This window comes from Megascapheus bottae, chromosome 21 (genome assembly GCF_031878675.1).
Source record: "Megascapheus bottae isolate mThoBot1 chromosome 21, mThoBot2.hap1, whole genome shotgun sequence".
Classification (NCBI taxonomy): Eukaryota; Metazoa; Chordata; class Mammalia; order Rodentia; family Geomyidae; genus Megascapheus; species Megascapheus bottae.
In genome coordinates, this window is record NC_143529.1 from 15,234,942 (window position 1) to 15,262,215 (window position 27,274).

A 27,274-nucleotide genomic window follows, 5' to 3' on the forward strand; every position below is an offset into this window, starting at 1 on the left:
TCTTTCTGTGAATCTGTAAAATTGGGAAGTTGCTTTACATGTAGCTTATGTCAGAGTCAACGTCACCTCTTGGTTTTGCTGGCATCTTTCATTACTTGGCTATCTACACTGGGGTACACAGTGCTTTATTGCTCTACTGAGCCTATGTACCCAGGGACATGAATCAGTCTTTGGGGTTCACTTCTTTCTTTGGCTTGTTACTAATGTCTTTGCCTCAGCCTTTGTCAAGGATGGGGACATGGGATTACAATGAGGTATAATGGAATAAAAAAATCTTCCAGTACTATGACTTGGGTTCATAATGACAATGTTATTGCTTGTTTTCCTGGTAGATTACTCATTTTATGATGTAGTATTTAGACAACCTTGGTGGATGGGTCATATTTGCCGAAGTTGAGCAGAACTCAGGACTAGTATTTCCACGTGCTTAGCACTTTTATACTCAGTTCTGGTCCACCATGACAGACTTCTCTGTAGAGTCAAGCTTATGAGTTCATGGTAGAGAAATTAGATGGCTCCAGAGAGATGGAGAGGGCAAAGGAGAAAAAAGGAGAGAAAGGGAGAGAGGGAGAGAGAGAGAGAGAGAGAGAGAGAGAGAGAGAGAGAGAGAGAGAGAGAGAGAGAGAGAGGGGGGGGGGGGGGGAGAGAGAGAGAGAGAGAATGAGTAGAATCCCATTTTTGAGGGCATGCTCTTGACTATTTCAAGCATCAAGTCTTCAGTATATGGTTCTTAGGTGGGAGAGTGTTCATATTCAAACCACAGCAAGACAAGTGTTGATTTCCATCTGGTAAGTATAACTGCAATCCTTCTATTAATTACAATAAAAATGCTAAAAAAAAAGAGTATTGATTTCCCAGTGAATCCAACTAGACCCAAAACAGCTGGGTTTCTCTCTCCCTCTCTCTCTGTCTCTCTGTCTCTCTGTCTCTGTCTCTCTGTCTCTCTCTATCTCTCTGTCTCTGTCTCTGTCTCTCTCTTTCTCTTTCTTCCCCAGTTTCTCTTTCTTCTCCTCTTCATTCTCTTCCCTCTTTCTTTCCCCTCTGTCCCCTCTGTCCCTCCATCTTTCCCTCCCTCCCCTCTTCCTTCCCTCCCTCCCTCCCACCCCCCTGCCCTCCTTTCTTTCTTTCCTTCCTTCCTTGTTTCCTCTCCCCATCCCGTCCTCCTCCTCCACCTCCACCAACTTCTCTTCTTCCACCTCCTCTGCCTTCTTCTCCCTCCCTTAATATGGCCTCTCTGTGTAGTGTTCCTGGTTAGAGAGCTAGATTACCTACACTTTCACTTTTTTTTTTTTGACTGCAGTGATGATGGGCACTGAAAAAATTGGCTATGATGTGGGAAGAGGAATTACATCCTTTATACTTTATTGAAATAACTAATTTGGTGTTTTTAATTTTATTGTTATTATTAGGTAGTTGTATAAAGGGGTTATAACTCCTTGAAAGTCAGGTTATGAGCGCACTGCCACTCTTAACTACCCCAATAGAATGTTCCGAGGGAGGAAGCAGAAGCAGCTATCTTTCAACAAGAATATTTTTTTTGCCTATTTTGTTCATTACTACATTCCTAGCATTAAGCCATTTGTTCAAGACATAATAGGTGTATAACAAACACTTGTCCAATCAATAGATACTGTCTCCAGTTTGAATTCATTTATATCCCTCTATCTTACTTCTTTTGTTTCCTTCATCTTCCTAATAATATCACTGAATTTTTCTATGGTACATTTTTACAACCCTTTAGAAGTATTTTGCTGTATTATGTTCTCTACCTTCAAACTGATAACATAGCTATTGTGATACTTTGAGTATATGCTTTCAAAGATGATTTAGAGACTATTACATAATCATTCCAGTTGAGAGAACTGAAGAGAACTAGGCATAAGAAAATAGAGACAAGAAAATGAAAAGAAAAGAATATGTTCATTTAATTTCCTGAGAAGTGAAAACAAGCCAAACAATTACTCATATGGTAGAAGTTCACTTGCTACATGCCCTGCACAGGTCAGCTCTTCTCTTCCTGCTGAGTTACCTGCCAGCCATCCTTTTAATGACTGGATTGTTATTATGCCACTTTAGTCACGTTTTATTGGAAACCTTGAGTGAGTCTGGAAGGGGACAGTACAAAGATATGGACACCATAAAACATGTTTTCACAGCCATCTTTGGGATTATTACCACACAGTCTAGGTGGTTAGATATTTGCAAGTTAGAGACAGCAAGAATGGGATAATATTCCTTACTTATGGGCATGTTTGTACCAGGTAATCTGTTGCTTGGCCAGTTAAGAATTTCCCTATATTCCAGCTTCTTTATATGAATGTGTGCAGGGTCAGACAGATGCTTGCAAACATTATGGAATTATGACAGCTAACTCCAAGAACACTCACACTTTGTTAGGTGAAGTGATATTTGGGACACATGGGTGGGGGGACATGCAAATATGAGAAACATGGTCCTGGAAGCTATGGGAGCTCCTCATGTAACTGAAAAATGGCTACAGTATAGAAGTCTGACCTTCAAGGGGTCCCAAACTTTCTGGATCTTTGCTTTCCCCTCTGCAAGAAATCTTTTCTGATTAGAATCCCAGGACAATGATCATGATGGAGCTGAAATATTATTTCCTCATTGAGGCTGAATAATAGTGTATATTCTCAGGATTTCACACTCGAGAAGTAGACATCCTACTAATTAAGGCTTGTTCCCTGCTCCAGCTCCCAACCTGCTTCTTTCTTTCTTTCTTTCTTTCTTTCTTTCTTTCTTTCTTTCTTTCTTTCTTTCTTTCTTCCTGCTTTAATTATTTATCAGGTGGATTTGGTGTTTGGGCTCAGAGCAGAACCCAGACAAATATTTCTGTTACTACTGAGACTACAGGCTGTGTACCACCATGTGTGGCCTTGTAAGAAAGATTTTAATGCATACTTGCACCTGTAGAATAAGTGATTTGCCAATTCAAACTGTAATTTCAAACATTTTCCTATAGGCTTGAAAGAGACGTTGTCATTTTTAAGTTTTGGTTTGTCAACATAGATATGGCATAGAAGTCTGTTTCAGTAACTACTTGTGTGGTTCAGCATTGGCTAACTGCTAAAACATACAACCACCCCAGCCGCTTTAGCAGCTTAACATAGTAACATTTAATTTTCACTCTTGCAATAGTTCAACATGGATGTTCACAGACAAGCAGTTTTGGTAGCTCTCCTCTATCAACCCGTTTATTTCTTTACTCTCTCCTCCGCCCCCCCAACCCCCCGCCACTCCTGACAATCTTGGGGCTTGAGTTTTCTCAAGGCTAGTGTTCTACCACTTGAGCCACAGCATCACTTCCAGCTTTTTCTGTGTATGTGATACCTAGGAATCGAACCCAGGGCTTCATGCATGCTAGGCAAGCACTCTACCACTAGGACACACTCCTGGACCCAACCCCTTTATTTCCAGTTTAAGAACAAAGATCCGTGAGGGCTTCTTCCTTCCACTGAGAATGAGCTGAGAGCTGTAGGATTGCATATGGAAAGGTTTTATGGTTTATGGTCAGATAGGATGCTATTTCTTTCCCCCTGCATCTTATTGACCAGAATCAGCCACTTGGCTCCTCTTGCCTTGAGAAGGTGCTGGGAAATGGAATTTAGTCCTGTGTATGGAAAAGAGACATTAGACATTTGGGAATAGTTGCTACCCCATCACATGTGTTTTTTTTTTTTTTTTTTTTTTTTTTTTGCCAGTCCTGGGCTTGGGCTCAGGGCTTGAGCACTGTCCTTGGACTTTCTCAAAGCTAGAGCTCTACCACTTGAGCCTCAGCACCACTTCTGGCTTTTATCTATGTATGTGGTACCAAGGAATCGAACCTGGGTCTTCGTGCATGCTAGGCAAGCACTCTACCACTAGGCCAAACTCCCAGCCCCCATCACATGTTATTTTTCCTTTCTCTTCCTCCTCTTCCTTCTCCTCTCCTCCTCTTCCTTCTCTCCTCCTCTTCCTTCTCCATTTTCTTTTGTTTACTACAGATTGAACTCGAGGCCTAGTCCTTTCTAAGCAAGCACTCTACCATTTGAGACCTCCTAGTTCTTTTGTGATTAGTTTGTTTTTCAGAAATGATCTCACATATTGCATGGGCTTGTCTTGGATTGTGTGAGCATCCTACCTCTGCCTCTCCAGGATTCTGGAGATTACAGGTATGCTATAATGCCCAGTTTTTTTTTCTTTCCCTTAGAGCTGAGATTTTGATAACTTTTATGCAGAATGGACTAGAATTGAGATTTTCCTGTCTCCCTCTTTTCTCTGCCTCCCTCTGTCTCTGCCTCCCCCTTTTCTCCTACTTACCATATTTTACTCAGCAGACATTCCTTTACATGTATAGTCATTCTATTTTTTACTTGGATATTAGAATGTGAGAGTAGGAAGACTAGAAAGAAATGTTCAGAGTAATTTCAATGAACCCCCTAATATATCCATATATCTTTGTATCTATAGTAAGTAGCTTGGGGTTATTGCCCCAGGAAAGAATAAAGGGTAGGCATCTTCTTGGTAAATACTTTGTCTGCTACAGTAAATGCTTCAATAGGAAAAAAAAAAAAACCTCATTTAAAACTCATTACCAATTGTAATGCAACTTGATAGTAATTTCTCTTTCTATTCTTACTATATTTTTAATATACTTCCTTGGTAATTAATAGAAGAGTTACATTCGCCAGGTGGAAGGTGAATTAGTTCACAAACATTGCTACCCTTTCTCATGTATTCTTATTACATTTAAACATATAGTAATCCACAGACTAAAGTTTAAAAAACAGAAGGAATACTTTTCACCATTTGAATATTTTTACATTTTTTTCATATAAACAGGTGAATTTATTGGGGAAGTAGATGGAGAACTGACCAGCCAGGGACACAGTGCAGACTCGGGAGCTGACACCGTGACCCAGAGTGGCTCTCACGCTGGGTTTTTAAGGGCAAAACCCATGCGGTTGACCCTGGTTGCACACAGGTGGCCAATGGGATAGTCACATACACAGAGGGACCATAGCCAGCTCTGGCCACATGCAGGTAGCCAATAGGGTTACAGCCCAGTATTTGAATTTACCTATCACCTTAGTTGGAGTTGGTGCGCAAATTGGACAGGTCTCCACATGAAGCAGGCCCCCCCCAACCCAAGCAGATATCCCACCTCATGGGGTGTGGGGATAAGGTTGCCCTTCCAGAGAAGGGCAAAGATGGCTGGGCTGCTTTACCATTGATGACCTTCCACAGTGGGGTGGGGAACTCTTATATTTTTAAATTTTTGATAGAGTTCTGATGTCCTTTCTGTTTGTACATTCAACCAAAAATACAGAACTGATTAATTTCTAGCTTTCTGTATGCTAGAGCCAGATAGTATTAGGGTTTGCCAATGCTCACACAGTCAGATCCATGCAATGTAACAAATTTATTCCAGAAAGGGAGCAAAATTCATTTCCAAGGAGGAAACATTAACCATACTGGTAGTTCGTGTCAACATGGATTTGTAGAAAGATATTCTCATGACCAGATGCTGAGGGCTCTGCCCTTTTTTGGTAAATTCTCTACATCTGTCACTGCTTGATAAATTCATTTTAGTAGAACATTTTGAAGATGAAAAACACAATAAAGGGACAACATAGTTTTATTGTCTTTATGTCTGTTAGACAGTATCTTGTTTCTGGGAATGCTTTGAAAATTGGCTTACCTCTGAGTTGTTGAGATGGAAAGAAAAGTCACTATCTATAACAGTGGAGAAATGTCAGAGTTTAACTGCTGTTTTCAAGTCTAACTGTGACTGCAGATTTAGATTTTTAAAATGGAATTGAAAGGGGCCTTTTTCAAGCTTACAATGGGGCTGTTTTTGTCTCACTGATGTTTTTGCCAAAGATTTCTTCCTTGCATAATAATTAGATCTTCCTCCATCTTAACCTGACTTCTTTCTTTCTTTCTTTCTTTCTTTCTTTCTTTCTTTCTTTCTTTCTTTCTTTCTTTCTTTCCTTCTTTCCTTCTTTCCTTCTTTCTTTCTATTTTAAATGCAATTTTATTGTCAGGGTGATATACAGAGGGGTTACAGTTATATACCTTTCTTTCTTTACTTTCTTTCTTTTTTGTGACTTCATTTGCTACTTCAATTTTCCTGCGTTATCAAAATTCATTGTAAGCAAAGTTTTAGAAATCTTATAAAATTTTATCACATGATAACTTACTCTGTCATTTTTCTGCTAGTCTATAGAATAATGCTGTATACATATATATCTGAATATCTTTGAAAGTTGCTGTTTTGCATTTTTGAAATTTTCTTTAGTTAAATTTCCTAAAAGGCCTGTAATATGGTTTATTTTCCCAGAATTCTGACACTTGTCTGCAGCACTTCCAGCAGTGAATGTATGCCTGTCTCACATAGTGGTCTGCATTTATAATTTTTTAAAAGGTAAATTCCATACCAATGATGGATGAGAACCAACAGAGACATTTTCTGAATAAACTGCTTCAGATTAGTCAATCCAGGATCATGAAAGCTTTAGCTGCTTAAATCTATGCCCTCTTTCTCTGTGGTAATCCATGACAACCTTTCAATGCATGTGTTTGATTATTGCAACTAGGGATTAGGAAACGAAAGATAAAGAAGCCATTGTCCAGAACTGAAAGCAGATTTTTCTGACTGATGCATAGACATATCAGTATTACATGTATGGACATGTGGCTGGGAGAAGGTCTTAAGCATTCTGGCTTTTGGTGCCTGTAGGTGCGGCCTGAGGTGACCAGAGCCACTAAACTAGCCAGTTGGGTCAACAGCATGCTTTTCTGTTTAGCCAGATTCTGAGTCAAAATACATTATAATGTTGTTATGAGATGTCAAGAAGAGCAAGTAGCATTCAAGGACTTAATACCCTCTTCTGAGGAAGGAGCTAATGTACTTTCAGTTGTATGCAGGGCACTTAAGTGGAATTACAGCCTGGCTATTGCCTTCACTGAGAGACTAGGTATGATATAAATATGTTTGTATGGGTACCAAGTTGACAACAGGTAGATGTGTGATAATTAATTTTGTGTCAACTTGCTTGAACTACTAGTTACCTAGATATTTGGTCCAACAATGTTCTGTGTGTTTTTGTGAAGATATTTCTGGAAGAGACTAACATGTAGACTGAATAAAGTAGGTTCTCCTGAATGTGGATGTTCCTCCTGCATTCATTCTAAGGCCTGTCTAAAACAAAACAACAGATTTGATCACAAATAAGTCATCTCTCAAAGCCTCTGACTTAGAATGAAACATTCTTTTACTTTGTCTTGAAACTGGAGCTATGTGTTAGCTCTCTTAGATCTCTTCAGTTCATTGCCTACTTACGTTGAGACCTTCTTATTCTCCACACGTCATGTGTCCAGAGAGTCAGTAGCCTTAATAACCGCTGTAAATGGTTCGAGGTCACTTGAGGTCTATAGACTCGGATTATAGTCTCTTGCTCTGTGGTGTGGATGTGTGTGTGCCTGTGCACACGTGTGTGCATGTGTGCAGTATTGGGGGTTTGAACTCAGCTTTGCATTTGTTATGCAGGTGCTCTACCACTTGACCCATGCTTCCATCCCTAACATAGATTTTTTTAAAGAGTAATATGAACTGACATCATGTTAGGTTATAAAATCACTTTTTACGAAATAAGCCAGCTAGAATTTACCTTCTACTTTGGTGTACTATTCTAAAAACAAGAAGAGCAAACAAATATTATAGTATAGTTGTTAACATTTTGAATTTTGCCACATCACTATAGCTTTCTATGTCTAGCTAAAAAAAATTAAACTTTTACCTGCTGTTTTAATAAGTTAGTCTAGAATCTACTAACAGGCAGTTTGGGGATGAGTCACTGAATTTTCTAGGACTCAGTTAACTATCTGTAATACATGATGATGCTGAACTAAATGATGTTTGAGATTTTAACTTTACAGTGATCTGTCATGTTAAGAATCTCCTGAGTTGAGAAGGAACCTTAAAGGGCTGCATTTTTCTCAGAGGGCCTAGTTCTGTGACCAGGTTCTGTAACAAGAGCAGATGGGAGTGGGGGAGGGGGAGTCACCATTAACACTGCAGCTATTGACAGAGATTCGGCTCTCTATGGGGAGCTTAGTACAGTAGGAGAAAGAAAGTCACAGAATAAGAGAAAAGAAAGTAGATGTGAACATGCCCAGTTTATTCTCTCCAGTTTATTTATCAGATAAATAATTTCTGTACCCCAGAAGTGTGAAGATTAAAGGGACAGAAGGAAACCTATGGTAGAAAGTAATAGACTTCGACCCCCTTGGAAAGAAACACCAGGAATGGAAGAAACTATTTCCTGCTAGCAATCAATTTGCTACAGCAGAAGGAACAAGATTTTAAGCAGTTAACTGCAGGTCAGACCCAGACACACTTTAAATGAAAACCAGTAGGGAGTCACTGCAGGCACTTGAGAAGGAGTAAAATAAAAACAATTGAAAGAAAAGTACAGTTCAGTGATTAACAAACACAAAGGGCTAGTTTGGAGAAAAAAAGAAAAATGGATTGATTACAAAAGGTTAAAAAAGTATAAATAAATAATAACTAATCAAATGTCAGTAAAGTGTAAATAAAATAGAATAAAAAAGAAAAACCAGCCAGGCACCAGTGGCTCCTGCCTGTAATCCTAGAAATTTAGGAGGCTGAGACCTGAAGAGCATGGTTCAAAGCTAGCCCCTGCAAGAAAGTCCATTTTTTTCTTCTTCTTGAGGTTTGAACTGAGAGTGTAGGTGCTGTCCCTTTCAGCCTCCTGAGTAGCTAGGATTACAGATGTGAGCCACCAGCACCTGGCTCAACATCGTGTGTGTGTGTGTGTGTGTGTGTGTGTGTGTGTGTGTGTGTGTGTGTGTGTGTACTGGTCCTGGGACTTGAATTTAGGACCCAAGAACTACTCTTAATTTTTTTTTTCAAAGTGGCACACCTCCATTTCTGGCCTTTTGCTGGTTAATTGGAGATAAGAGTTTCATAGACTTTCTTGCTTGGGCTGGTTTTAAACCATGATTTTCAGATCTGCCTTCTGAGTAGCTGAGCTTGATTGAATTTGATGACTTTTGGCACAGCTTCTTTTACAAACCAATTGGCTATTTAATGTAACTTTATCTTAACCTAAATATGACTCAGTTCCATTGATTGATATAGTCTTTGTATTATATACATTTTTCTTCTTTTAGCAGCGTTTCTTCTTGTTTAATAATAACTTTAAGGAGTTCAACTCACCATTAGCAGAAAAATGGCCACCAAAAGCTATACCTAGGCTGCATCTGATGCCAAATAAGATGTGGCCAAATTGGCAACATTGCTTCTCCAGAAAAGCATTCCCTGGCAGGGAATGGATGTTCTCCTGTACTCTTCCTCTGGGAACACTGGTGGCCCGGCCCATTCTCTGTGGTCACCACCTGACATGCCCTCATGGAGTCCTGCATAGCTCCTTGTTAACCTACTAAATTGTTTGGTGTGTCTTTGTGTACCAGCACTGATTTCAAAGCATGCCAGGGAGACACATTCCCCACAGCCAAGCCAAGGAAGACTGGTTCTAGAGAAGCCAGGAAAACTGCAAAAAGGGAAGAAACACTGAGGGTGGGGTGGCCATGGACTTAAAGAAGTGGCCAGAACAGCAAAATGTCAGCTGGAGATCCCAAACACTTCTCCTTTTCATGGTTACTTTTCTTTTGTACTAGATATTGAACTTAGGGCTTTATAGCTGCTAGGCAGAAACTCTCTCACTTGAGCTATTCCCCTTAGTCATTTTTGCTTTTTACTTTTTTTCAGATAAGGTCTCACAATTTTGCCCAGTCTGGTCCTCAATTACAAACCTCCTCCCTCAACCTCCCGAGTAGCTGGAACTAGAGACACATTCCACTATGTCTGATCAGATCATTCTAATTTTCACTTGGGCTAGTCTCCATCTGCTATCCTCTTATCTCTGTCTCCTGGGTTTCTTGGAGGCAAATACTTTTGTGTTGTCTTATCTTATGGATGAAACCATAAGATAAGATGCCAGTCCTGGGGCTTGAACTTAAGACCTGGGCATTGTCTTTGGGCTTTCTCAAGGATAGCACTCTTCCAGCTTTTTCTGTGTATGTGGTATTAAGAAACTGAACCCAGGGTTTTGTGAATGGTAGGTGAGTACTCTACCACTAGGCTACGATCCCAGCCCTATATTTCATTTCTTGATAATAATCAGTAGAAGCCAACAAAATAGATAAATCCTTGTGATTATATGAAAGGGATATGGGGCTTGATTCTCTTTTGTTCCTTAAGGAATGCATATCTTAATAGTGGTAAAATCACTGTCATCATTGTATATATGTATGTATGTAAGCTTGTTTGTATGTATGTATATCTCTATCTCTGTATACACACACACACACACACACACACACACACACACACACACACACAGTGTTTTCCCTTCTTTTTTTTTTTTTTTTTTGCCAGTCCTGGGGCTTGAACTCAGGCCCCGGGCACTGTCCTTGGACACTTTTTGCTCAAGGTTGGCCCTCTGCTACTTGAGCCACAGTGCCACCTCTGGCTTTTTCTGTGTAGGTGGTGCCGGGGAATCTAACTGAGGACTTTGTGCATTCTAGGCCAGCACTCTGCTCCTGGCCCCAGTGCTTTCCCTTCTAGACTATTTGGCTCACAAATGTTGCTCCATATTTGGGAAATGACCCAGAGAAGGAAATACAGTATGTATCCTTGGGTATCACCAAGCTAGAATTCATGATATGGATGTCATCAAATCTTAGAGATACAATCCACGTCTGCATATTTCTCTTTAATATATTTTATCAATCTGCTAAACAGTTTACTAAATATAAATTCCAAAAGAAAATAACGGATGATTTTGCAGTATGGTAGTCATCTGGGCGCTTCCCACGGCCATCACTTTAGAAACTCCTACTATGTCTGTGCTGAGAAATGACCTCTGATCCTTTGATTACAAATTGATGCTCCTGCCTTTGCCTCTGTCCCTGTCCCTGCTCCTGCCCCGGTCAGTCTTTCTGCTGCCCTCAGCAGATCTTAACTTTTGCCAACATGCATTTCCTGTAAACCTTTCAGTGGAGCAAATCATCACAAAATGGATTGTGAATTCCCAAAAGAGCAATGATACAATTGAAGGGTGCCTTCTTGACTTAGGTCATGAAGTATATCAAGTAAATAAAAGATTGGCTACTGACATTTCTTTTTAAATGATAATAAAATTAAGCCACATGAAATGGAAGGGGATAGTTGTAGGAGCTGATTATATATAAGGGCTCAGAGGTTCCATAAAGTTTATATAAAGTCAAGGGAAAAAATCTAGCACTATTAAATCATAAGTGTGGCTCATCTAAAGTGAAAGTATTTGCTAAATAACCATCTGTAAGTTCAAGATAGATCTCTATCTTTCAATGAGTACAATAATGGCTGCTTTTCAGGTTTTGCATGGTAAATGAATCATGGCTATGGGCTGGGAGGGTAGCCTAGTGGTAGAGTGCTTGCTTCATATGAGTGAAACCCTGGGTTTGATTCCTTGGGACCACATACACAGAAAAAGTCAGTAGTGGTGCTGTGGCTCAAGTGGCAGAGCGCTAGCTAGCCTTGAGCAAAAAGTGTCCAAGGGCAGTGCCCAGGCCCTGAGTTCAAGCCCCAGGACTGGCAAAAAAAGAAAATCATGGTTAAGAAACTACTTCTTATGTAGTTTCAATTAGTGAAGTTACCTTTCAAAATGCTGGGGATCTAAGCAAGGGCCTTACCCATGCAATGGTCTATCACTGAGCCATACTTCAAACCTCCAAATGTATGGCTTTTAATAAGCTCCTTGCTAAACTGTAAAATCTAAAAGATCCTACTAATTTCACTGCATTGTTTTCACTTGGAAAATAGTTTTATTGACATATATAGTTTCTATCAACATGCAATAGTTACTGATATTATTCTAGATAAAAAATTTCATTTTTGTGACTTTCATTTATGTGGCTTCAACTCAAGGTCTTGTACTTACTAGGCAGGTGTTCTACTACTTGAATTAGGCCATTCAGCTCCTTTTGCTTTTGGTTATTTTCAAAATAGGGTCTTCCTTTTACATCCTATTTAGCCTGGAATATGATCCTCCTATTTGTGCTTCCTCAATAGTGTACACTCCTATGCCCAGTGTTTTTAAAAAATTATTTTTTATTGTTACTATAAAGGTGATTACAGAGAGGTTACAGTTACATAAGTTAGGTAATGGGTACATTTCTTTTTCGACAATGTCATTCCTTCCCTCACTCTCTCCCAGTTTTTTCCTCTCCTCTCAACCCACAAGTTGTGTAGTTTATTTTCAACACAGAGTCTAAGCAAGTACCACTGCTGCATTTGTGCTTCTTTTCTCCCTCCATTTCTGTATCCTACCCCACCCTCTCAAAGACAGATAAATGGAAACAGAAGACAAAAAGAAAAGAAAACAAAACAAAAGCAGTGGCAAAGAAAAGATATCTCTTTAGACCCAGTTTTCTATAGGTTGAGATAGGGGTCTTGTAAATATTTGGCCCCAGTTGCTCTCAAATCACCACTTTCCCAATCTCCACCTCCAAAATAGCTAGAATTAGAGGTGTGAACCACTGTGGCTGCTCCAATATCTTCCAAAAACTTAAAAAAATAAGCTTAAAAAACTTAAGTGTAAAAACCACAATCAAACATTCATGTTGTGAGAATTTTCTGGTGGTTTGTAAGTTTCAAAGAACATTGGATGATTATTTTCACCACATGTGCTTTCCCAAGTTAGGTAAAACAGAAGATGAATGTCTTCTCTGACAGACAGGGTGAGTTTGGGAGAGTCACATATAGGGATTTTTCGGACATGACCCTGGGATAGTGTTTATAGAAGTGTGAGGAAGGAGGGAGAGAGAAGAATGGACTCCAGACACTGTGTAGAGAGTGCTAGAGTAAGTGACAAGGGGAAGTAAGAGTTATATGCAAGGGAGACATTGGGTGCCAGGTGAAATTGCAGGACATTGGTCAAATTCAAATTTTAAATTAAAAATACATTGTTTACTTGAAATCCCAATCAAACTGGACCTTTTATTTTTCTTCGCTACATCTGGGGAGCCTGTCCTAAATGGCCAGGATTATATATTCTTACCTCAACTATTATTGAATATGGCTCATCCCAGGATTGTATGACTCTGAGTACCATGACCTTCCACTGCTGAAGTAATTCTTTTTCCTTTTTGTTTTTAGGTCCAACTGGGACTTGAACTTGGTACCTGATGCATTCATTCATTGGCTGGTGTTCTACCACCTGAACCATGCCTCCAAACCCCTGAAGAAATACTTAAAGAGTTTGAAAGCCAAAAAGTCCCGTTTATTGCTTTTAAAGAGTTTCCCTATGACAACAAGAAATAGCAAGCAGTCATGAAGTTAATGAAAGTAAAGATTCATCCTTTTAATGAAAGTAAATAATCATGGTATAATAATGATAATGAAAGTAAAGATTCATCCTTTTAATCCCAGCCTCTGTGATGTGTTCATTCTAGATGTATTAATCAACAGGACAGCCATTGTCTCTTTCTCCCATTCATGTGGCTATCAGAGACTGTTCCTGTTTATTGGTGAGGACTTTTTGTTCTGCCAAAGGCTGTATGGATATTTATAATGTCATTCTTGGGCCATACAGAATTGTCATTACCGGCAGATGGCCAAGGAGAAGCATACCAGAAACATGTAACTGTCCAGTCAAGTACCAAATGATTTCTTGGGCCTCAGGCCAGGTATTTTCTAGCTCTGGAGGGTTCCCACATCTGACTTTATCCAAATCCTATTCTGATTTAATTATTAACAATACTCCTTTCACTCTCAAAGGTGTCTTGGTTTAGAAAATAAATTATCTCGTCTCCCTAGTTGGGAACTTCTTCCTTCTATTCACTGTACGTTCACGACACCCTTCACTTCTGCAGACCTGGAAATGAAGTTGTTTAACTTCACATCCATGAAGAGAGAGATGCTCCTTTCGCAGTTCCAGTTTAAACAAACAAACAAACAAACAAACAAACAAAACACCAGTTCCTGGTAATAATTTTCATTGCCAACTCTGAGCCAGTCCTGTGGCTAGAAGAAGTGCTGTGAGTAGTCCAGAGGGTATCTAGAGCCTGATCTTAAGTGAATCAGCTAGGGCTGGATTGAGAGGGGAACCAGATCATGAAAAATACTCATGGCCTTGAGATCCTAATGCTCAAAAATTGAGGGAGTAAGCCTGGTACCAGTGGCTCACACCTGTAATCCTCGCTACTCAGTAGGCTGAGATCTGAGGATCACAGTTTGATGCTAGCCTGAGCAAGAATGCATGTGAGGCTCTTACCTCCAATTAACCACAAAAGAGAAAAGAAATCCAGAAGTGGATTTGTGGCTCAAGTGGTAGAGTGCTAGCCTTGAGCAAAAATGTTCAGGGATAGGTCCCAGGCCTGGAGGTCAAGCCCCAAGACAGGCACAAAATAAGACAAAAAGAAGAGAAAAGAATAAAAGGCGAGGGATTATCTAGCCAGCAGTGGTTTCCCAGAAGGGGCCTACTAGAAACTCATTCACTAGGATGTATACTACTTGTTTGCCCAAACTTTCTCTCAAATTTCAGATGTGACCTCATCATTAAATATTTCCAGATTTGAATGACATTTTCACCTTATCTATGCTATTCATGATTAAAACCTGCTCCTGCTCCATTTTGTCAGATCGGGTGGCGCTTATCTTCTAGGTTATTCTCATCTTGGAGCAGTTGCATCATTTAAAATGCTGTTTTTGGCTGGTATCTGGTTCCTTGTTAGGGTTTTCCCATCAGAGTTTGGGGTCATGTAAATCATATCTTCTGTTTGGTCCCTATCATTATGCATTTAGCATTTTAGATAAAGTTATACAAGTCAAGGAGTAGTCAGTATAGACTGTCTCTTTTTTTTTTTTTGCCAGTCCTGGGCTTGAGCTCAGTGCCTGAGCCCTGTCCTTGGACTTTCTCAAGGCTAGAGCTCTACCACTTGAGCCTCAGCACCACTTCTGGCTTTTTTCTCTGTATGTGGTACCCAGGAATTGAACCCGGGTCTTCGTGCATGCTAGGCAAGCACTCTACCATTAGGACAAACTCCCGGCCCCTAGACTGTCTCTTTCTGTATTGGAAATAAATGTTTCCATTTATGTGTGTGTGTATGCGTGTATATATGTGGGACATTTTCAAAGTCTATGTATGCGGTTATGTTTCAAGGGAGGACATATGGCTGTTTGGAGAAGTAAATAGTTTAAATTCCTTTTTTTCCCTAGAACATGCTTGTTGATATTAAAACTGTTATTGGTTTTTTGGCCTCAGAAAAATCTGTTTACAGCTCATCCTAGTCTACGCAAACATTAAGTACATGGAAGAAGTTAGTGTTTTCTGCAATATAGTATGTTTTATCATGCAATCTTTTCCTCAGATAATTTATCAAAATAGCAAATAAAAAGTCTTATGACTGAACTCTGGAGAATCCTGGAGTTTATCTTTTCCTCCTGGAGAAGTGATTGTTTGTGTCTGCTATTCAGTTCCTGTCTCTAAGCTATGTCCATATTCATGACATGAATAGTCTAATCCCATGGCAATCAAACAGAAACTCATAGCTAGTGCTGCTTTGGTCTCTATAATGCAGTGTACTAAATGACATAAGATATGCAAAAGCACATTGTGTGTTCTAACATTAGCTATTCTTTTTGCCTTGAAACAACAGAGTAAAAAATAGTTAATGAGTTCTGCTCAGGGTTTAAGATTCTGTAATTATTTCTTTAGAAATCTAAACATTTTAATATGGCAAAAGCTCCTGTCATTATTTGATAGAGGTAGGAGAATAAATGTGGCTAATTATAATTGATTATATTAAAGTAACTTTAATGGGTGACTATGTTGTTCTGTTTAAAAATGTAGAACAAAATTAAGTTCTGTGACAAGTGAGGATCTTGATTCTCTCTTGTGGTTTGGTACTCTGATGTAAGAAACATCTGGACCATAATTAGGTTTTTGTTTTTGGAATTAAACAAATACATTTATGTTCAATCTCTGTGCTTAAAAATATTTGATGTGAAGTTAGCAACAAAATGTAGAGCAGTTCTGTTTGCAGATCAATGTGTGAGTGGTGTTTAACATCTTAAATAAAGCAGAGTCGTAGGGCTGGAAGTGTGGCCTAGTAGTAGAATGCTTGTCTAGCATTCACAAAGTCCTGGATTTGGTTCCTTGGTACCACACACACACACAGAACAAGTCATTAGTGGTGTTGTGGCTCAAGTAGTAAAGAACTAGCCTTGAGAAAGCTCAAGGACAGTGCTCAGGTCCTGAGTTCAAGCCCGATGACTGGCACACACACACAAAAATAAAGAGTTGTATTTACGGTTAAAAATACGATTTAAGGGGCTGGGAGTTTGGCCTAGTGGTAGAGTGCTTGCCTAGCATGCACGACAACCCAGGTTCGATTCCTCGGTACCACATACATAGAAAAAAGCCAGAAGTGGTGCTGAGGCTCAAGTGGTAGAGCTCTAGCCTTGAGAAAGTCCAAGGACAGTGCTCAGGCCCTGAGCTCAAGTCCAGGACTGGCAAAAAAAAAACAAAACAAAAAACAAAACAAAACAAAAAAAACAAGGGAAAATACAATTTAACCTGGGTGCTGGTGTCTCATGCCTGTAATCCTAACTACTCAGGAGGCTGAGATCTGAGGATTTCAGTTCAAAGCCAGCCTGGGCAGGAAAGTCCACAAAACACTTATCTCCACTTGACTAACAGAAAATGAGAAGTGGGACTGTGGATCAAGTGGTAGAGCAGTAGCCTTGAACTGAAGAGCTCCGGGACAGTGCACAGGCCCAGAGTTCAAGCCCCACAACTGACAAAAAAACAAACAAGCAAAAACTCCAGGATTTAAAATATTACAGTTCCTTTGAAGATGCTGTTATATGTGTGTGTGTGTGTGTGTGTGTGTGTGTGTGTGTGTATCTGTGTTTTTCAGCTGATGAAAAAGTACAATTGCTAATGTAGAATGAATAAAGAACTAACTCAGTATATTTTTGGTATTTAAAACGCGTTAATCTTATATTTAGTGGATTAATAGTGTTTGAGAGACATCATGGGGTAGTTGGGAATTTATGCTTTGAAGTTAAGTAAACATGGCTTCCTGACCCAGCCTTGCTTCTTAGAACTTAGGCAAGTTAACTTCTCCAAGCCTTAATTCCTTCATCAATAAGACACAGAATTATAACAATTAGATTTATTTATTTATTTATTTTGCCAGTCCTGGGACTTGGAGTCCAGGTCTGGGCATTTTCCTTGAGCACTTTTGCTCAAGGCTGGCACTCTGCCACTTAAACCATAGCACCTCTTTTGGCTTTTTCTGTGGATGTGGTACTGAGGAATTGAACCCAGAGCTTGGTGTCTGCTAGATAAGCATTCCCAGCCCAACAATTAACTTTTTATTACAATGAAATTCCATCGTAGGCTGCTTTATAGAGACAAGAAGTTTAGCTGAGAGATTTGGAGGCTGGAAATTTGAGCAGTATAGTGACACTCTGGTGAGGACATTTCTTGCCACACCAATTTGTAGTAGAGGACATCATGGTGAAAGAGTGTGAGAGAATGAGATCACCTATCAGGATCTAGAATGCCCAGTCTTGCTCTCTTGTAAGAGTGCTCTTTTGGACCCTTTGAAAAGGACTTTCCTCTCCTCTGAGGGTAAGGACCCTCGGAGACCTAACTTCTCACTACTAAGCCCCATCTCTTAAAGGTCCTAGCCACCTCTTAACATTTTCATGCTGGAGATCAAGTTTCCAACTCACAAACCCTAGCATATAATGATGGGTACCAGGCTTAGAGGGAGAGAGAAGGAGCTGGAGAGAAGAAGGTATAGGCTTTCGGTGATATAGAGTGAGACATTTAGTGTGATAATGGCGACTATGATGAACACTATTGTATTCCAGACACTTGCCAAGGCAATGGATTTCTGTGTTCTTAACACACAGAAAAAAAATGGCTGGCCACATGGGATGATGGAGAATTCCATTTACTATATGCATATCAAGAGCATCATGTTGTACACATAAAATATATATAATTAAAAAAACTGCAAGTGTTTTAGGTGATTTGAGTATGCCACCAGAATGCCCTGTAGGCACATTTGAGCCTCTGCATTGTCTTGTGCAAAGAAGAGCTCCTTCAGATAATAGCAGTAACTGTCCTGTCTATGGAGCAGATTGTACATTGATAAAGGGCCCTTTGCAATGGCTAAATGCATGGTAATTATTAAAGCAAGTATTATTAAAAGCCTTGGCATTTGTCATTATCCAAATGCAAGTGATTAAAATTACGTATGAAATTTATGGCTAGGATTCCAACCTTTTCAGATAAAATTCAGTTACAGTCTCTAAAAGCTGAGTTCTACTCTCCCCAACCCCTGCCTTTGGTTTGTGGTAACTTTTGCCAAAATTCCCTTTGTTGTCCTGGGAGAAGGTGAAGGCTTAGGAATTATGTGTCAACTCGGTGATTATACCTAAAAAACATAATCCTCCAAAGTTTTGCCAAGCACATTATCCCCACAAACCATTCCAATGTAGTTGTTTACTTCTCTGTGCCACAGCTTATAAACACACTAAACTGCAGGATAAACAAACCTAATGTTTGCGAAGTGGGGAACAGTTAACTGTTTTTCGGATTTAGGCTCTTCTATCAGAAATTCCCAATTAACCCCCATTTACTGTAAGAATAGAACTCAATTGCATGCTCTTTTCAGGGATTACCTTTTGTTAGGTCATTTTATCATTGATATGGACCCATTTTTGTCTGTTTTCAGCTACTCCTCTAGAAATGCATGTTAGGTAATAAATACTTTATTTTCCCCCTCCCCCCAGTAGTGTTGATTTTTGTGATTGTGTTTGTGTTGATTTGTGTGATTTTTGTAATTGTCCCAGTGTGTCTGTCCTTCAGAATAAACAGTGGTCTATTTAATGTAGACTTGCAGACCTATTTGTCACGAATTGGCTGGTTGCAAGAGACATTGTGTGCAGCTCTGTGCCTGGGGCTGCCTTAGCTGCTTGGCAAATAATCTTAGGATTGGATCTGAGTAGCTCAGATCACCAGTGATGACAGGCTCTAAGAAGGGTTGACAGTACATGTGTTACTCCATTGTCTGACCTGTCATGGCTGTAGTATCCATTCGACATCTCTCTGTTTACTAGAAAATAGAGTTTGGCAAAACAAAGGAAAAATCTGGAATCATATATATAATATATAATATTTGTAAATGAGTTCTGACATTTTCCCCATTATCTAAGTCTGGGAATTTGCTCCAATAGGAGGAATGAACCAGGTATGGTGGCTCACATCTATAATCCCAGCTACTCAGGAAGTAGAAATTAGGAGCATCATGGTTCTATGTCAGCCTAGGTAAAAAGTTTGGGAGATACTCAGCTCAACCACTAAAAGGTGTATGGGTGTGGTGGCATGTTGTTGTTTTCCTAACTATGAGGAAAGGGAAATAGGAGACTCATGATCCATACTGTACTGGACATAAACCTGACATCCTATTTGTAAAAAAAAGAAAACAAGGGGGGGGGACAGGACTAAGGATATATCTCAAATGGTTTAGTGCCTGACCAGAAAGTAGAGGGCCCAGAAGCCCAACTCTGACACCCTTCATCTCCTTTCAAGAAACATTCCGTCCTCCCCACCACTTAGGAATTTCTTTATGTAACAAACCTTTTTTTTAATTAAAGAGTTTAGTGACTATTAATTAAGTAAATTGAACTGAATTACAAGGAAGACTGAACTTCTAGAATTACAGCCACAGATATTGTTGCACATGAAGAACATGACACAATGCAATTAATGGAACCCCCCCCCCTTTTTTTTTTTTGCCATTTCCAGGGCTTGAACTCAAGGTCTGTGCTCTGTCCTTGAGCTTTCTCAAGGCTAGAGCTCTACCACTTGAACCACAGCACCACTTCTGGCTTTTCTTACCATTAGGCCAAACTCCCAGCCCAATAGGAAACTTTAAAGTTACTGTACATTAGTATGTAACTTCCACATATTTTTGTTGTTGCTGATAAAAATGGTGGGTGGAGGCAGACATGAGGGTACACAGCTGTCATTTTAGCCCTTGGGGTACAGAGACCTCTTGTTTAAGGCCATCCTAGACTATCCTAGACTATCAAAATACAATAACATCTACAACATAATAAACAAATAAAAAATAGTGAGTTGGGGCCAGGAGTATAGCCTAGTAGTAGAGTGCTCACCTAGTATGCACGAAGCCCTAGCATGCACAGTACCACATACTCAGAAAAAGCTAGACATAGCACTGTGGCTCAAGTGGAAGAGTGTTAGCTTTGAACAAAAAGTGTCCAAGGACAGTGCCCCAGGCCCTGAGTTCAAGCCCAAGGATTGGCAAAAAAATAAAAAATAAAAATGGTGAGTTTACAAAGCAGAGGCTATGTGATTTTACATTTTTCAAAGGAGTATTAGAAAAACAACAATAACAAGCCAGGAGTGGGTGGCTCATCCTGCAAACCTAGCTACTTAGGATGCTGGGATATGAGGACTGCAATTGGAAGACAACCAGGGCAGGAAAGTCTGTGAGACTCTTATCTCCAAAACCTATTCAGAAAAAGCCAGAAGTGGCACTGTAGCTCAAGTGGTAAAGCATCTGTGGTACAAAGGGCTTGGGGCAGCTCCTCAGTCATGAGTTCAAGCTCTAGAACTGGCAAAAATAACAAAATAAGCAAACAAACAAAACACTTAAAAAAGCAAAAAAAAAAAAGAGAGAGAAGTTAACAAAAATGCTAATTTAGAGTTCATAAAGCCCAAAACATTTTCCATATAACTTTTTTCAGTCATAGGGCTTGAACTCTGGGCCTGGCCACTGTACCTAAGCACTTCAGCTCAAGGCTATCACTCTACCACTTGAGCCACAGCACCACTTCCTACTTCTTACCATATAGCTTTTAATAAGAAAAAAAGTTTGCTGAACCTTGAACTCATTTTTTTTTTGCATTTTTACATGGCTGTGCACCAATACCTGTATCTACAGCAATTCCTCACAGTGAGTCCTTTGACCAAATCACTCCAGAGGTCCCAGAGTGGCCTTAGGAACCAATGTGCATTGGTAACCAGAGTTATTCTATCTCTCAACCTTCTGGTCCATTCCTAAAATTTTGTTCTAGTCCAGTTTTCCAAATCCTTTCCTTAGCTACCAAGGGGCAGTATTTTTTGATACATGAAAGATGATACACATACACGTGGATGCAGAGTAAATCTCTGGATGATAAATGACTAAGAAAACCACTGATATTATGAGTGCATCAAGGGAATATTTAGCAGTAAAATTTTTTTTGTTCAAAATCTTTTATTTACTCAGCAAAACTCTTTTTTTCTTTTTTTATTGTAATTAATAAAAGGGTTACATGATATTTGCCAGATAGAAGGTGCATTAATTCACATACATTGATACCCTTTCACATGTCTTGGTACCCATTTCCCTCCTCCCCACCCCCTCAGCAAAACTCTTAATGTTTCAATTTCACTAACCAGTTGTTTACAAGTGTGTTAAAATCCAAGTAAGTTTATGAAAGCAATTACATAAAATTAAAAGTAGAAAATCTATGTATACAGCATCATGAGCATTTTAAAACATTCTTTTTCCATATATTTTTTTTGTAATTAATAGAAGGGTTACATTATATTCACCAGATAGAAGGTGCATTACTTCACATACATTGATACCCTTTCTCATGTCCTGGTCCCCAATTCCCTCCCCTCACCCTCAGCCCTCATCTTGTTTTCCCCCTTCCTTATCCTATTTCAAATAACCAAATACGTATATATACAATATATCAGATAACAAGGTAAAATACTGTACCAATATGAGATAACCAAGGGACAGCAAAAGAGATGAGAGATAACATAGTACATTAAGGACAACAATCACTCATTTTATGGCTTGTTTTTATATCCTGGAGGTCCTTTCCTTTAGCGTCATCTTATATGCCCTTATGTATCTAGATTTTGCTCTATTGTAAATATCTTAGTAGTAAATTCTATAGCAATAAACAATCCATCGTACCCAATTCAACTGGAATCTTACTAAATTGATCCATTGAAGATTCAGATGTGTGTGTGTGTGTGTGTGTGTGTGTGTGTGTGTGTGTGTATGTGTGTGTGTTGGTCCTGGATCTTAACATGGGGTTTAGGCACTGTCTCTGAGGTTTCTGTTTTTTCCCCTCAAGGCTAGTCCTCTATCATTTGAACCACAGCTCCTCTTTCCACTTTTTTTTTTTTAAAGTGGTTAATTGGACTTAAGAGTCCAATTTCCCGCCTGGACAGATTTCAAACTGCTCTTCTTAGATCTCAGCCTCCTGAAAGCTAGGATTACAGGTATGAGTCACTGGTACCTGGCGTTGTTTTTAACATTCCCACATATATTAAGGACCACATTTGCAGAACGTCTTGCCAAGTGGTTTTATTCTTTATAACATTTGCTAATATATATATTACCTCCAGCAGTGTGTGTAAACAGTAAAGTTCTATGAACCAAGTTTTTGTTAAGATTACAGAACAGAAAGCAACATCTCCCTTTGTAACTACCTCTTCTGCACATTGCAAACTAAATGGAGTCCTCTTCCTGTACCCTGCATGGATGGAATGGTGAATGGGGTTCATAACTGGCTAGGTTCAATCAGTCCAACTCTGCTAATTTATTTATTGGAGCATCTCAGAGAGGTTGTAGTACAATGGTAAGAAATGTTTTTTAAAATAATTTGAATCTGGGTACCTTCCTTCTTTCATTTCCCTTTCTCTTCTATCTCTTGTAAATGCCTTTTCTGGCTTTTGTCCAACCAAGCTTTCTGTTCAGAAGATACAATGTATCAAATGCAAATTGAGACTGTAGGTAGGACAGGCTAGTGCAGAGGGCCGCACAGTGGAGAATAGAGAACATTTGCAGCTTGCTTAAAGCATGACTGTTCTTATGGGCACCAATGAGTTGTTTATTATTGAACACCTATCTTCTCAGAGCTTTTTCTTTTTTTAAATTACAGATATAGTGCTGGTTCTAGGGGCACAGTTGAGAGCAAAAAGGGAAAAGATTGCTGCCCTAATATGGGAGAGAGAGCATTAATTTTCAAATGTGTGTGCTAATAAATAGCCTAGTACTGATATGCAAGGGAAAAGCTAAAATTACTATGTATCCACCCCCCCCCCCAACAGCTCTGTGATCTTCAATCTCTGTGTGCCTGTGTTCCTTCCTTTTTTTTCTCCTGCTTTTCTCTTTGTAAAGTGGGGACTGGGAGGGAAGTAGAAAAGATAGTTAACTGTCTGATAGTGTCTGGTGCTTTATACCTAGTTTTTTTTTTTTTTTCTTTTGATCAAGACATTCTTGAGCCTTCCCTTCACCTTCTCTGTCTCTTCCTCGAGGACTTTATTATCCACATTTTAAATACAAATAATAGAGTAAGACACCATTTCCATTACCAGACAATCACTGGGGGAGTGAGTACAAGAATATTTGCAGTAGGGGACTTTGATGACAAAAATGTGTCACAAGCTCTAATTTGAGGCCACCAGATTTAGTAACTCCTTCATCCAACCTATATGAGGGAACTAGATTTATATATTTTTTGCAACCGTGAGAGAAAATATCTCCCCCACTTCTTTTTTTTTTTTTTTTTTTTTTTTGCTGAAGTTAGGAATGGATCCCCAAAATAGGAATATGCCTCATAAATGCTTGCCCACCCCCAGAGTTGACAAACGACAGATTTCCCAAGATAGCTGCCACACACTCGCCTGGTTTCTAATCTGTTTCCATCTCTCCAATAAGTCCAACTAGACGCCCAGTCAGACTTGATGAACTGAGTAAACAGGTCTGTGCAAAACCCTTGGGGAAGGGGGCAGGACCCAGCGCCGGGTGGGGGAGGAGTCCAGTCCAGCCCCGACCTGAGGACACCGAGATGCCACTCGTGCTGGAAAGCCGAATGAGGAGCAGAGAGGGGTTTTGTTTATCTTTTAAAACATATTTAGCAGTTGGAAGGATAAGGGATGAAGAAGGAAATGCTTTTTGCAGATATAAACTGGTAATGTTGAATTTCACGAAAACCTTTTGTATAATTAAACATCTAAAAACAGAACAAAACAAAACAAAAAAACTAAAGAAGGAAATGCTTGGTCTCAGGGCACGTGAGGTCTGGGGTGGTGGCGCAAGACAGATGGGTACCCTGGGTTGACTTGCTTGCTCGGGATCAGGCCTGCCGCGGGCCTGGAAGCCCCCCTCCCCCTCCCCCACCTCCTTTCTCCCCCTCTGGCTCACGTCTGACTGCCAACCTGTCCTCCCCCGCCCTCCTTTCGGAGGTGCCACTGTCTCCTCCAGGGCTGCCCGGGATGCTGCATCACTCCACCGCTCCTCCCCGGCCCCCACCGGAAGGCATGCGCAGTGAGTCCTGTGCCGGGCAACGGCGATGGCAACAGCATCAGTATCCGCATCCCTACCCAAAACCCCGCTCGGGCGCGCTCCCCGGGGGCGGGGCGCACTCCCGCGTCCGCGCGCGCCCGCGCCCCTTCGCCGGCGCCGCGCCGCGTGCCCGCGCCTCTCCCCCACGCCGCGGCGCGTCTCCGCGTCCTCAGGCCAGGTGGCAATTCCCCCGCAGTCCCGGGAGCGGCCGCGCCCCGCCCCGCCCCGCCCCGCCCCGGGGAGGGAGCTGGGGAGGCTCCAACTTGGAGGGGAGGGGAGTACCCCCCCTTTCCCCTCTGCGGTCCACTCCGGGAGGGGCCGGGAGGGCCGTGGAAGAGAGCGCGCCCGCCCAGCCCCGAACCCCGAACCCCGAGCCCCCTGCCGGCGGCGCCGCACCATGCGCGCCCAACCGGCGTGACCGGCTCCGCCCGCAGCCGCCCAGCCACCCGGCCCCGAGCTCTCACCAGCCACACCGAGCTGCGCCCCGGGAGCTATGAGCCATGAAGCCGCCCGGCAGCAGCTCCTGGCGGCCGCCCCTGGCTGGCTGCAGCCCGGCCGGCGCCTCCCGCGGCCCCCGCGGCGGCCCCTCCGGCCCGGTGCCGGCCCGCGCCCCGGCCCGCGCACCGCCCTGCCGCCTGCTCCTCGTCCTTCTCCTGCTGCCTGCGCTCGCCGCCTCGTCCCGGCCCCGCGCCCGGGGGGCTGCGGCGCCCAGCGGTGGGTATGGCCCCGTGCCCTGTGCTCTGCGTTCCCCCAGGGGCCCTGTGGAGGAAAGCGAAGGGCGCGCAGGTCCGTGCGCCCTGGACGTGTCCCCGGCTCGGCCTGCCCGACCCTCCCCGGCCGCCTCTCCACCCTTCTCCTTCCCAGACCCCCTTCCAGAGCACTTTTGGAAGTCCATGGGGTTGCATTCACCAATAACTCGTCCCAGTTACTGTTGGTACCACTGAGAGGTATTGAGTGAATGCTGGGTCCTCCAGTGATCTCCACGGAACTTGTGGAGGGGACCCAAATGCAGGGAGCAAGTTGCTTCGTGCTTTGGTGCAGCCTTAAGATGAATGCGGAAGGGTGCAATGGGTAATAACGGTGGCAATAATAGTGATTGTTGCCTCGATTTCCAGCCAGCTTACAAATTAGGGTGAAGGAGCCCTACTTCTTGGTGGGGGAGAGAGGGGGGGCAGGCAAAGAATTAAGAGTCCCAAGGACATACAGTTTGTGAAGAACCTTTTGATTTGTATTAGCTCAAAATGCTTGTGGTTATAATGAACAAGTAAATGAGTTCAACACATTGATGATTGGAAATCTCTGAAAACCCTAAGCTGGCTTTGAAAGAAAAAATAAATTGGAAAGCTGCCAGCATTTGTATCCCTCTGTGGCAAAGACTTTTTCCCCCCCTTTTCTCATCTCAAAGTTGAAAAGAGAATTGTCCATTGTGTTGAAAAAAAAAAATCAATTAACCTTCTGTGCCCATGAATTCAGCTCTGAAGTTATCCTAGGGATGAGTGTTTCCTGCTCTGAGGAAGAGTACAGTGGGGCTTCTGTAGACCTAGAGAAGAGTGGAGATGAGGGTCAGCACCCTTGAACATGCTGAGTTAATGACTCTCCCCTAAATCCACTGTCCCTTCTCCCACCCCTGAAAATGTACAGATTTGAAACTGGCTAGAAAACTGGGTACTGAACTGTAGTACATGATTGTATAAGCCTTATTGGCTACTAACCCATCCAGGCCCTTTCACTGTTACCATAACTTGCCTTTTCTGTGTCTCCACTTCTTAACCTGCTTATGAATGTAAAACTCGGTTCATGCAGTTAATGGAGAAATGCATGTTAGAACTTCTGTATTTATGGAATGTATATGTGTGCGTTTGTGTATATTTGTGCTTCCTGTCCCCCTCCTAGCACCGCATTGGAATGAAACTGCAGAAAAAAAATTGGGAGTCCTGGTAGATGAAGACAATCCTTTGCAACAGAACAGCAGCAGTAATATCAGTTACAGCAATGTAATGCAGAAAGAAATCACACTGCCTTCAAGACTCATATATTACATCAACCAAGACTCAGAGAGCCCTTATCATGTTCTTGATACAAAGGCAAGACACCAGCACAAACATAATAAGGTAGGCAGGAGGCTGGGTATGCCAAATCAGCTACCACAAACCGTTTTCTTTTGATTTGATTTTCTGCCATAATCAGATCTCACCAATTTTACTGCAGCATTTTATTAAGAAAGCAATTAATTCTGTGATAGGGGAGGAACTGCAGGGAATTAACTTGGAATCTGTTGGGACAGGGGGTGCAGTTGGTTTCTCTGGCTAAACTGGGACTGGCATGTTCAGATGGCCTTAGAAGCTTGAAAGCTGAGTGATGTGTCTTGCAGGTGCATCAGGTACTAAACAGTAGAATGGATGTGTTTGTGGTCTTGACTGGTTTCTGGGAGCTTTTATGTAAGGGTGCAGGATTCTCCCTCCCATGGTATGAACTCTTCCTTTCCTGCAGACAAGATTGTTGCAAGAAGTTCTTTGGGCCAACTTTCCCCACTGTGCTTTCCATTTAGAACCTGAGTGTTTAAATTTATTCTTTCTTTTGGTAACTGATCAAGAGGGAAAAAAAGTATTGCCTTTCACTATTTGACAAGTGAACAGTTTGATATTTAAAAAATATTAAAACATTCAGTTGCGGGAGGGTGTGGGGGAGAGAATGGTGTTTCATACAGGTACAGGGCCTTACTGTGTGGCCTAAGTTAACCTCAAACTCTCTATCCCACTACCTCAGCCTCTTTAATACTGGGATAACAGGTTTGTACTACCACCCT

General features: G+C 41.3%; 1 protein-coding gene across 2 annotated transcripts in view; it reads left to right on the forward strand.

Moving 5' to 3' along the window:
* Positions 1–24,930: 24,930 nt before the first annotated feature.
* Adam23 (ADAM metallopeptidase domain 23) overlaps positions 24,931–27,274 on the forward strand; it is a 176,269-nt gene continuing 173,925 nt past the window's right edge. For both annotated transcript variants that reach the window (XM_090354683.1, XM_090354682.1), the window contains exons 1-2: positions 24,931–25,182; positions 26,362–26,579. In XM_090354683.1, coding sequence (XP_090210809.1) covers positions 24,969–25,182; positions 26,362–26,579 — 432 coding nt within the window. In that variant the 5' untranslated portion in view covers positions 24,931–24,968. The remainder of the gene's footprint in view (positions 25,183–26,361; positions 26,580–27,274) is intronic.